At 35.7% G+C, this 13,051-nt stretch overlaps 1 protein-coding gene across 5 annotated transcripts in view; it reads right to left on the bottom strand.

Annotated features, from left to right (window-relative positions):
* The window catches only part of TAPT1 (transmembrane anterior posterior transformation 1), a 51,130-nt gene that overhangs the window by 25,785 nt on the left and 12,294 nt on the right, over positions 1–13,051 (bottom strand). Inside the window, exons 3-5 of one of the 5 annotated variants that reach the window (XM_069014382.1) lie at positions 11,801–11,871; positions 11,115–11,138; positions 2,272–2,434 (exon numbers count right to left, since the gene is read on the bottom strand). In XM_069014382.1, coding sequence (XP_068870483.1) covers positions 2,272–2,434; positions 11,115–11,138; positions 11,801–11,871 — 258 coding nt within the window. The remainder of the gene's footprint in view (positions 1–2,271; positions 2,435–11,114; positions 11,139–11,800; positions 11,872–13,051) is intronic. The other 4 variants (XM_069014383.1, XM_069014378.1, XM_069014384.1 and 1 more) reach the window with 4 other exon arrangements.

Here is a 13,051-nt window from a genome sequence, read left to right as displayed (position 1 = left end):
CATTGTGATGACCCATTGAGTAATTACAGCTGGTGTAGTAACATCAGTTACAGAAGGCTTAAGAGTTTGGTAAGTTTTTGTTCACAATATTGTGAGGGTTTTAATAGATAAAATAGTGGCTTTGCTTTCCTTTCTATTTAAGCAGTCCTTGGTTCTTTGCTGAGAGGATAGAAAATATTAAAACCCACCACACAATATTGTTGCTTGCTTTTCCAAATATGACTTACCTAAACCCTACATGCCGGCTCCAGGCTCCAGCAGAATTCCATGGTGAGTGCTGTCACCAGCATAACGCACACTGGGGCTTCACAAGGAGCAGGAGCCGGTGGGTCTGAATCTAAAAAAGAAAAGTGTCATTTAAGCCAAATGTGCTGAATGCTCCCCTTAGCCTGTCAGTTGGGAGCATTCAGCACATAATTTGAAGATTTTGCATTCCTCATATCTCTCCAGGACATTACTCCCTGGACTTGCCGACAGCCGAAAACATTAAGACATTGTAAACATCTCTGCTGCTCAGTGATTTAATTAAACTAAAAAGATCTTCCTTATTTTGAAAACTTGTGAAAAAATGTAAAGTGTATTGCTTAAAAAAAAGCATATTAACAGTTCCTTAAAAAGCATTGCTTGCATCAGTAGCAAAGACTTTTAATAAAAATCACCAGAGTAGTCTAAGCAAGCCGATAGTCAAACTGTTGAAAGCTGACTATCAACCAAGTCTTTCACAAACATTTTCTGATAATATTGCTGCAACCCGTCATGGTAAAAAAAGCCCCTTAAAAACATGCACTCTGCTTGGCATGTTGGGTTTCATGAGACACCATGGAAGTTAAATACTGTTTCCAAATTCAAAGACTAATATCATTTTTCTAATAACCATGAGTAGTAACAGATTTCCCCCTTTCCTAGAAGAAACAAACTCATGCAGCACTTTCTTAGTCAAAACACACGATTTTGGTTCTGCCAAACACATCAAAGTAATTCAATTCCTCATTCCAAACAGAATGGCACATGGCTTCCAATTCATAGCAAACACTGCAGTATTGCTTCAAATTATGTGGTAAGCACATAAAGCTAAGAAAGTACAAGCCTGATTTGAAGTAGTCTTGAAATAGAGAGAAATTACTATTTTGAGCACATGGATTTATTTAGTAAGTGATAATCTCTCATCAATTATGAAACTATATATGGATGAGTATTTCCCCACACAACTAAAATCCAGATAGTAACTCAGTGCCAATTTAATATTTGTACATGTTTTCCAGCAAATGTAAAATCAAAGACAACAAAAAACCTATGAATAAACAACTGAGGTGGCTTGTATGATATTTATTTCACTTAGTACAACAAAGTGTGTTCCTTATGCAATATTTTCATATTTTATGAGGAAAGAACAAGTGCCTTCTGACAAAATATTCATATTTTGCAGACTGTAACCCTGTTTCAGCAGTCTTCAAACAAAGGTACAACAGATGTTCAAACAAGGCTTAATATGTCATTCAGAAATCCTGGAATCCTAGTAGAGTAACTTTTGTGTACAAAGCTCTGATTGAGTCCTTTTAAGAGGTTGTATTCCTACTATGTCCTATATTTATAGGATGGAGGTAAGATTGTAGCTATGTAAACATTTACTCTGTGAACCATTGATCACAGAAGTACAATAAAAATCTTATACTTTACATTAACAGCAAAACAGAAACTGGGTTTTTTTTGCCAGAATTTCTCGTATCTCCCAAAACGGAATTTCCTTCTCTTGTTTCACTACATTTATTCACCCTATTGCTTACATACTCAGGTTTTTGTCTGCTAGCCAGGACTGAGGTTAAGCAGTAATAGGTGTCCTTGCATACAATGAAAGCTGTATTTCCGTAATGATGAATTAAAACCCAAATTCCATGTTTTCTATTATCCTCCTTCTTTGCTCTCTCTTGGGATCTTATAATTATTTCAAATCAACAGTTTCTACTTTTCTTGGCAAGTTCATAATTTCATTCACTCCCTGACATTTCATAAGACACTTCTTCTGTTTCCATTTCTCAAGTTTCTTGCTATGAAACTTACTAAGCTCCATAAATCAGGCATTATGAAGCAGTATCTAAAAACTTACTGTTCACAAACCTGACTGTTTCATGGCATCTAGGCTTACTATCATAGGTGTGTGCAGATTTGTGAGAATACCACCTGTACCACATGCTAAGTACAACTACTGTAATACAAAATATTTTAGATAGTCTGAAAAAAGCATGCTTCATATTCTGATGCCAACATTCTTACCTCAAGCATATTATAGATGATGTAGAGCTTTATGACAGACTGTCCCCTTATCAGATGATACATCATAGAGTAGTCAACATAGTGCATCATGAAGTAGCAGATGACCAGTATAACTCCTTTGAGAATGTCACATACCTGAGCAGGTTGTAGCAAACGTCTGTCACTGAAATACAAAAGGCAAAAAGCTCCACTAAATGTCATAGTAACATCTGTATTTTGTGGGTATAAGTCGATATGAATTTACAGAAGCTGTTCATCATGGACATATTTTAATGTCATTTATTATGCCCCTTCCCCTGCCCTTCACTCCAACACCATGACCATGATACACATTTATAGATCACACTCATGAACAGGATCACAGTCTCTTACTCACCACATCCCTGTAATTAAAACACTGTATTTCTTGAGAGCTCCCACTTACTAATAACCTTCTGCATGCATGCCCTTTGGTTTCTAATTGACCTTCCCTATTCCAGCCAATTCTATGATTTTGACTTCCTCAGGTACAGAAATTGTATTCACTATGATCAAAAAGAAATGAAGCAGTCGTCTTCAATTTCAGTATAATGAACCAGATGCTGAGGAACAGGTAGTAAATTCTGTATCTTCATTTAGCTGTAAGCTCTGCAGCAGTAAATGCAAACAATTTGACATCAGAGCTTGAGGCTGATTGTGAACCAAATGCAGAACTTTTCTATCTATAGACCCATGAGTAACCCATTAGACTAAAGGAATCATTACACAATTTCTTCCTATAAAGTAAAACTACAGGAAGAAAATAGCTTTATCTCAATTCCCCCAACAGTAGCCATAAGCATAATGAAACTGCAAGGCAGTATTCACTTGTCTATTTATTTAGTTTAGTATTAATAGGATGCAAAGCAGTTAAAAAGCCTTTGAATTACATCCAAAGCTTGAGAATCAAACACAAAAAGAAGGAATAATTTCTATTACATATACTATTTTTTAAATACATTGAAATGCTTTTACAGAAATTAATGTTTCAAAGAAGTTGGAAGCAATTAGCAGAACTCAAGCTATTAATTTTCAATTTCTGTATTCTTAAATCAGTAGGTCATCCAGTGGTTAGGCAATATTCCCATGAACTGATAACACATTTAGAAAACAGAATTAAGAGTTATCTTGTAAAAAAGTACGCCATTTGTAAAAAAAAAAATCCAAGAAGTTACTTATGACCTCTGGAGTCATTCTACAGACCTGCAGAGAAGTCAAAAATCCCTGCTACCTCACTCATTCTATTTAAGCCACAGCTGGAGTGATGTACTTTGGGTTTCTTTGTTGTTTTCCATTTAAAAGAAAAACGCCCTGCAAACAGCATTCATGCATTATATCACTCCTGGAACCACACAGTGACATTCCACAATGGGCAAATAGGTTGTGCTCTTGCTGGGAGTATAAGCAAGAAAGTTTCCAGAACTCCCAGATTTACAGTATTCCACTTTCTACAGAGAGCAACTGCTACTTTTATTATATACTTTTTACTTCATTAACTGCATTAAAATTAATTACATTCTGAATAAAAGAATTCAACCTAGTCCAGCATACCAGAACTGCTTACAGTGGTTTCCTCTCCCTTAAGAGATATTTTCTTGCTTTCAGAAGTCATCCAGTAACAAACAATATCCACACCACATCTTATTTCAGCCTAAGTCCTCAACAAAATGCCTCAGTGAATTTGCTTCCTTTCTTCAGCCCCCAAACAGAGTTTTAACTGCAAACACCAATAAAAAAAATTAAACTGAACATGTACCTTTTGCCCACTGCTTAAGAAACCTACGACTGTCTTTGCATGACACAGAAAAAAAGGCACCCTCCCCAACCTGCAAAATCACACTTTGAAAGTTTACTGCCTTATTTAACTACATCTGACTTAAATGATTATACTTATTAAAATATAATAGTATATACTGAAATGTTCACAGGACTTAAACAAGCCCATGATTATGATTACTGCTCATCTGCTGAGTAAGAGCATATTCTTTTTTCTCCAATGTGCTTCCATTTTGGAATATATTCAGTCATTTCTGCACAAGTCTCCCAGCCAACACTCAAACTCTGGAATACAGACGGGGATACGGTGGTAAAGGACGTGCTATTATTCCACAACAGTAATGCCAGGCCTTAGCATGAGAAAAAGAGAATCAGAATTTATTACTCAGAAAATGAGCATCTTCATTCTTCCAGCCAACAACTACTTTATGATTAGAGAAGTAGTGAGTACCTGGCAGACAAAACCTGATGAACAAAAGAGACACCTGCTTCAAAAGTTTGTCTTTTAAAAGTTTGGTAAGGTACCAATTTTAATGATAGGATGGTCTCTTACTGATATGCACTAGTGAGTAGAATCTGTTTATGAAGCTTCTGAAGCAGTCAAGAAAGATTCTCACAGGAAAATGCTTTGATGTCCACAAATCAATACAGACTGAAAATATCACGTCAAAGGTTTTCTGGCTTACAAGTAACATCAAAGATGCTCAACCACCAGTACAGTCACAAGTTGCAGATGTTCTGAGCTGTTAACTCTATCACTCTTCTGCTTGTGCTGATTTTCATCCATATGACTACACTCAAGTAGAACCAACTCAGGAGAAGCCAACCTAAATGCAGACAGCAACCATCACAGGGGAATACAAACTCTGAGAAGAGGCTACACAATCAGGAGCACAACTGTTCTTCTAAAGGTGGTGTCAACTCTGAAAACTATCTCAGGAGACTAACACTGTATGAAGTTGCATACCAACTTGCACACAGTATCCTATACACTGGAAAGATTAAAAGACTTTCAGAATGTGCTGTGTACAGAACAAACTTGATTATCACTGTGATTCAATTCAAAAGCTGCCTTAAAGAGTCAGATCAACTGCTCTTGATTGCTGTGCTTTACAAGAATTAAACTTTTGCAGAACAGATCTCATTCAAATAATGTTTTTAGAGAATTTTAGAATAATTTAGGTTGGAAAAGACCTTTCAGATAATCGAGTCTACCTGTTAACCTATCACAGCCAAGTCCACTACTAAACCACAGTCTATGCATCTTTTAAATAACTCCAGGGATGGTGATTCCACTACTCCCTGAGCAGCAGCTTGTTCTACTGCTTTACAATCATTTTAGCGAAGAAATTTTTCCTAATATCCCATCTAAACCTCCCCTGGCACAACTTGAAGTCCTCTTGCCCTACTTCTCAAGGTGACTTAGATTTAGCTTCTCAGTAGTCTGTCTGTATGTCTAGGAAAAAAAAAAACTGCAATAAACAGTATTTTTTCTGACATTTTAATTAAAAATACAATATATTAATGTTCTATTCAAAGTTCTACATAACTCCTTATCCACATGAGAAGCAGAAACAGCAGTAATGCTGTGACAACTGCAGAACAAGAGTCCTGGTTTGGGCAGGGACAGAGTGCCTTGTCTTTTTAGTAGCTGGTTTTTTTTTGGAGTTAGTATGAGAGTGCTGATAACACACTGAATGGTTTGGTTGTTGCTAAAAAATGTTTACCCTGAGTCAAGGGTTTTTCAGTGTCTCATGCTCTGCTAGTGAGGAGCTTCACAGAAAGCTGGCACAGAGTGTACCCAGGACAGGATGTCTCAAACTGGCGAAAGGGATATTCCACACCACAGAGCATCACACACAGTATATAAACTGGGGGAGTTACCCAGAACAGGGTCTATCACTGTTTAGGGACCGGCTGGGTACCAGGCAGTGGCTGATGAGCAACTCTGTCACTTGTTTTTCTTGGGTTCTGTTAGACTCTCTCCTTCTGCTTTTCATTACTATTACTATTATTAGCATATTTAGTTTTATTATTATTAGCATATTTTGTTTCAATTATTAAATTGTTCTTATTTCAGCCCATGAGGTTTACCTTAAATTTCCAATTCTGTTCCCCATGGGTGGGAGATGGAGGGAGTGAGTGAGTGGCTGCATGGTACTTAGTTGCTGCCTGAGATTAAACCACAACATCTTAGTCACAAAAATATCCCCACAGTTTCAATTCCTCAGTCTGACGACAGCAGAGCTGCCAGCATCTCAACCCCCTACTCAGTACAAGGGATTACTGCAAAGATTAACTACAGAAAACTACATCCTAGAACGTAAGAAGAGTAAGATGATCCCGGCATTTAAAATATATTACAGTTTTCTTTCATTGTACACTTAGGAAAGACCCCTCCATATTGACTAAACAAGTAATCTACAGTGTACCACTAACATGTTTCCAATTGAGAGAGATTAACCATGTCTACTGCATAAATCCATAGAAGCATTTTTATTGTAGCAGAATCATCTTCCACTCTGGTTAATAACATTTACAAAAGGATTTTGAGGTGTGGTTCTGAATATAAAATGGAAAAGGGACAATTATTTCCTACAAAGACAAGGAAATCAAATAAATGGATTAAGTCTAATGCTTTGTCACCTCTTGGCAAATACACAGAACTGACTGCAAAGCCCGCAGTAATGAAAGGATGTAGTCAGGGTTCAGTGAGAGCTGACCATTGCAGTTTTAGTGTATGATCAGGCTCACACTGGTTCAATCTGTATTTGTCAGAAATTATTCCTATCCCTTGCATTAAGCTGTTTAATACATATAAACACACACAGGCTGATGTGATTTCGTGCCTGTCATAGCATCCTAGCATTCTGCATTCATTTTTCTCAATGCATGTTTTTACTTATTGTCTCCAGTAACTACTCAATGCCAACACTGAAAAGTATTGTCAGGACATCTTAAGCACTAACTAATCAGACCTCGTGATTAATATCACATACAAACTCCTACTGCTGTAGTCATGCAAGCATGAGTACTACAGAATCTCAAAGAAACAAATAAAAAAGCTCATATTGTCCAAGCTATGACAACTACAAAAAAGTCAAGAAACAAACAAGGAAAACATAGCTTAGTGCTGGTAATTTCAATACCTCACTTGAAAGCAGGGACCCAAGTTTTAAGAATTAACATTACTGAGCTGATGTGATAACTCAGAGTGTGATATGTACAACTTTAGAAACCATTGAATGGAGGTATGAGAAGCTGAAACAGCTTAACTCACTTCCAAACAACTCCCATTTTTACAGCTGTGTATGAAGTATGACACAGAGAGAAAGATTTCACATGAAAATTACATATGGGTCTTTTTTTCCTCATGAGTGACAAAATGAGAACAATAATTTAAGAGCACTACAACTACACAACTTTAATCATTCTGGTAGCAAGGTAACAAAACAGTGAACAGTAGAATTGCTCTGCAGATAGCAGTTAGTCTTTTCCTTCAAAGCTATCCCAGGCATACAGTGATGCTGCACAACTGAGTTAAATATTAACACCTGCCTGGCTTTAATGAACTCTGCTCTTAAAAGATAGTATCATGAGAGCCTTTGTCCAAGATGTAGTTCCTCTAATATCCTACTAGATTCCAGAAATAATGTTACATGGTTTCAAAATTTGGCTGAATATAATTTACATTACAATTTTCACACCTCAAACCAGTAAATAAAAGGATTCAGGGCATCCGGACTGTCCTTCAAGTGAACCTTATTACAATACATAATTTATATCTTTTCACCTTATTATTTCCTGCCATTATTTGAGCAACCTGGCTTAGTGGAAGGTATCCCTGCCCACGTCAGGGAACTGATGATCCTTAAGGTCCCTTCCAACTCAAACCACTCAATGATTCTATGATTATTCCATTACTACTTCAAAGATTTTTTGCTTTAAGTCATACTCTTTAAGACGCTCTTTACAGAATTTTAAAAGTGGTTTCATTATGCTAAGTCTCAAGTTCCCACATCAGCTGTACAGCCTAGACTATCAAGGAATCAAATTTTAAAACTTCTTCAAACAGCAAAGTACTTTTAAACTAAAGAGTAAGATGTATCCATTCTTTCTACTATCCACTATGTACAATCTTATCTTGCTTTACTAACACTGAATACACCAAAATGTTTAAACATGAGATGATCCTTCAATCTGCAAGAATTCAGTGAAAATCCAAGCATTCCTCTACAGAGACTCTCTCGCACTGTAATGTTAACCAGCAAATTTTGACAATACAGAAAAAAACCACACAGAGACTTCAACATTCTACAGCGTGTACTTAACAAGATGTTCAACCTCCTCAGCCTTTGGGTATAATTATCATTACATCTACTAATTGACAGAAAATCTCCACTGAAACAAAGCCTTACTTCTCAAAATAATATAAACACAGAAATGCATACTTAAGGGGATATACAAGCTTATTATTAATTTCAACATAAAGTGATGTGCAAGCCATACTACTATACCTTCCTATTCCACACCATGCTTGTTTCAGCCCAGTCAATTGTTAAAAAAGCAGAAGCATGCCAAGCTCAATGCTTATCCTGCAGTATTTAAAGCAGTTGAAAGTCAAACTATGGCAAAATTTCTATACTGCACTGACTGAAATAACCAAGAACTAGGAACTGGGCATATCAGTCTGTCACAAAAAACCAACTTTTTACAACACAATAAAAATCTAGGTTTAATACTCATGCTTCAAACTTTCCAATTTATGGTTTGTCCATCATGAGACAAACTTAGAAAGTATAAATACAAGTCTTTCCTCTGTTTAGAAAACCACTGGATCTGTGTATGCCTTCTCCCTTGGGAAACCTAAAAGCAAGCAGCTTCGATGAATTTTAGGAAAAACAACAACAACAATTTTTTTTTCCAAGATTACTTGTAACACTTGTAAAAAAATCCCGTGTTACAAAATCGTGTTACATTACGATCCAAAAAAAGAAGAAAAATCTAGTGTGGAAAACCAGTGCTCATCATAAGCAAACTCCTTAAGTAAGTGAAAGTTTAAGGAACTAGTTACCTGTCTGTAATTTTCAAGGTATTTCTATTTAACATCATACTCAAAATGCCATGATCCACATTTTATACTGTAATAAGAATTCTGTCTCCATCTACTGGTTAAAAAGCATTAGTTTCAATCATCCATACAGGCCATGACTACACAGATGGTCATTCTACTGATCCTTAATGTTTGCTACTGAACAGCATGATGGATTTCATAGTATTTTCCCTTTAGTTGATTGAAGAAGCAAACCAGCTCAAGACTTTCAGACTATTGGTATCTACACCACCAAACTCTTTTTTGTTCAGTTGTACAACTGAAGTTACTCAGCATTAAGCAGAGTGCTATTAAAAATAAATCACAGTTTACCTACATTTGTCTTTAATACGATCAAAATCACAAGTACCTAATGCACAAGATTGCTTAAGCAAGTGATTTCCAAAAAAACCAAGACTGTGTGTTAGGTATTTTAATAAGCCTTGCTTATTGAATTTAAAGTTATTAAACTATTTGGAACATGAAATGCAACCTGGACAAAAAGAAATTTGTTCTTGCTGTATAAAAAAGTCTAAAAAAAGTCCCACTACAGCTGTTTCTGGTATGCTTTTCAGCAACTGTGACTACAAAATGAACAGTGCTTTCACTACATTGTGTAATCTGCAGACAAGTACACTTGGACTTAGGTACTTTGGCATCCAACCCATATGCACTCTGAATATATTATTTTAAACTTAACTGCACAGACTATCATATGATTTCTTTATTTTTGTCTTCCAGGCCTCCTGGTGCTCCTCAATTCTTCACTAGTCTGATTACATACAATTTTCCAGTCACCTTTTAGAGTTGTTTGGGTTTTGATTGTTTTGTTAGTTTTTTAAAAATCAACAGGCATTCAAGATTTTTTCTTGTTTATCTATACAATTTCTGCATTTTAATTGGTTCCTTTAGCTTAAGACTATTTAGTCTCATCCAAATAATTCAGATTACTCTAAACAATTACTCCTTTGAAGTCAACACATATAAAATTTCCAATACTGATGTCATATTAAATTTACATTAAAGATATGAATATACTATCACTGCAAAAATGTTTTAGACTGATGTTTTCATCTTAATAACATACATACATATAAATTTTAAAGCTTTTGTAAGAGTAATGTTTCTATAAATGTAGACACTTAAAAACCCTTTTTATATAGGTTTATTGTTCAGCTAATAATGCACTGAAAAAGTCTTTCAGCATGTTACAAGTTTAAGCATGTATTTTACAGCAAACCCTTCCTAACTACATTATTCAATTGTAACACTTTCAAACAGTTAGGCAGCCATTGAGGTTTACAATATATTTCAGTTATTGATATGATGGTCTAGTTAAAGTTTTGCTTAGGTATCTTTTCTTTCTCCATTTTACATCACAGATACTTGCACAGAAACTGAACAACGGGGTTTTGTTATGCATGTAGTCTTTATCAAACTGTCAGTTCTTCAATGTATCCTTCCTTAATGAACTGTGGTGTCGCAAATCTCTAATCTTACATAAAGGACTAACAAAAATTATTATGTTAACACATAAGGGGATACTTTCCTGTTAGCATAAGTAAAGATGTCAGGGAAAATAAAATCCAAGCAAGGCTGCCTGAAGGGTATACCTGCCCACATAACTACACACTAAATTTTTTTTAAATGGACAATGTGATCTATTGGAAATATTTTCCTACAATTATGCTCAAGTTTGGCTTCAGGAAAAAAAGCTATTTTGATCAAATCCAATTTCCAGTTTGAGGTTTTTAAAAAGAGGTGCACCTTATAATATGCAGGACTTCACTGTTTTAAAATTGTGATTATAAGAAAAATATGTCCCGAATGAAGAATTCTAAGAAACTGAGAGCCGAGCTTGCCAAGATTAGGTGGCATTGCATTTCTCAAACAATAAAAAGCCTCTACATGCACACAATATAGCACGAGACCATGCTAAGAATGAAACGAAACCAACCTTGCTGTTAGGCCCCGATGAGAGCTGTCTCAAAAAAAAATAAAAAAAAAACAAAAACAAAACGAGGTTTCAAGTAAGTGACAACTAGAATAAGTTTTCATTAAGCTTTTATTTTTTAAATAACAGAATCAAATATAACTCAAGTCAGTAAACAAACATATGCTAAAGTGCTATATTTTATTATGCAGGGAAACACCTCTAAGTCTAATACTAAGATGAACTTTCAGTACTCCCTAAGATTTAGCTTAAGCATTACAAAAAACCTGCTTTAAGTACACACAGAAATATAGCTATGAACCTGACTGAAGCAGTACTTAGAAGACACGTCAAAAAGCTTAAGGCACTATAAACTGAAGTACAGCAGGGGCTATAGTTTTTCCAAGATACCCTTTTTTAAAATGGGCCAAATTGGTCCTCAGGCAGTCTATGTGAAAAATGCTTTAAATCTAAGATCACAAATTAGATGCTATTTCCACAATGATGTAAAGTTACATAAGAAAATATACCTACCACAAATAGCACTGAATCAGTTTCATGTGTTCATTATTAAAACTCTTTGTTTCTCCTTTGAGGTATGTTGGTTATTTTAGCTATATAATTCATTTGTAACCAGTCTTTTTACTGATTACATGTAGATGTGTGAATTTGGCTGACAGCACAGAAGGAAAAAGAAAATCAGGACTTACTCACCAAGGAGGAATCCCTGTGACACCACATTCCATCCTATAAAGGAAGTGAAAGTGCTCTTCCCTTCGGTCTGATTTACAAGAAAGAAAGAAAGAGAAGGTTGTAATGTTGCTACACTATGCACTGTTATGGAAAGGAGAAAGGAGTACTTGATCTGAGAGTATACTACAGAAAATAATGAATGCATCTTCCTTTTTTTGGTTGGTAGAAAGCTAACATTTTGGTGGGCAGATGCACAACTTCCTCAATGAACTTCAGATGACAATAGGAAGTTTATGGATTTCATAGCTAAATTCCTTAGCAAAAAAAAAAAAAAAAAATTAGGCTTGGGAATAAGTGTGCAACAGAGGTTCAAATTTATTTGCTAGCCTGATATTATGAACAAATAAATAATGTCCATAAGAAGAATGCCAGTGTACTTGTTTGTTTTATTCTTCCAGATACGCTTTCTTCCTACAGTTTCTTTCTTGAAATAATGATGTTCTATTTATTTCCTACTGAAAAACATGAACCTGAATTCACAGGAAGTCAATGGGAATTTTAAGAGGTACATAGAATACAGTGGAAGTTATTGATGTTATTGCTGACAGGACCTAAATTTACTTATTTCAGAGAACAGAGTAAAATAAAAATGCAGAACATGTATTTATAACCTATATCTACTTCCATATGAAAGAATTCACAGATTCACAGAATATTCAGAGTTGGAAGGGACCCACAAGGATTGTTAAGTCCAACTCTTAAGTAAATGGCCTGCACAGGGATTGAACCCACAAACTTGGTGTCATTAGCACCATGTTCTAGTTCCCGGTGGGATTCAGCACCAGTGTGAGGCACTGGAGGTGCTGGGGCATGGGCTCACACAAAGCAGGATCTTGTTTGGCTTCCACCATCCACGTGCTGCCCTCATCTCTTGGGAAGAGCCCAAAGGGTCCTGGACCCACTCCCAGAAGTGTGGGGTGGGGAACCCCCCGAGATGAGGTGGGGGGGGGGTCCTCTAGTAAAGGTTTTGTCAATCAATCTTTATGTATAAGAAAATTCATAATCTTCTACTGTATTTTCTTGAGAAAACTAGAATTTGGAGAAAAAAAAAATCACTTTCCCTAACAAATCCTTTCTTGCTTTGTGGAGATGATGTAAAATGCCTTTAAACAATTAAACTGGGAGTCCCATCAGAGTTTCACTAATGTAAAATTTTAGCTTTCATGTCATGGTGTTTTACAAATAATACAAAAGAGCTTTTCCACATT

Source organism: Aphelocoma coerulescens, chromosome 4 (genome assembly GCF_041296385.1).
Source record: "Aphelocoma coerulescens isolate FSJ_1873_10779 chromosome 4, UR_Acoe_1.0, whole genome shotgun sequence".
Taxonomy (NCBI): Eukaryota; Metazoa; Chordata; class Aves; order Passeriformes; family Corvidae; genus Aphelocoma; species Aphelocoma coerulescens.
The sequence above is the reverse complement of the archived record's forward strand: the minus strand, read 5'-3'. Positions and strand labels throughout refer to the sequence as shown.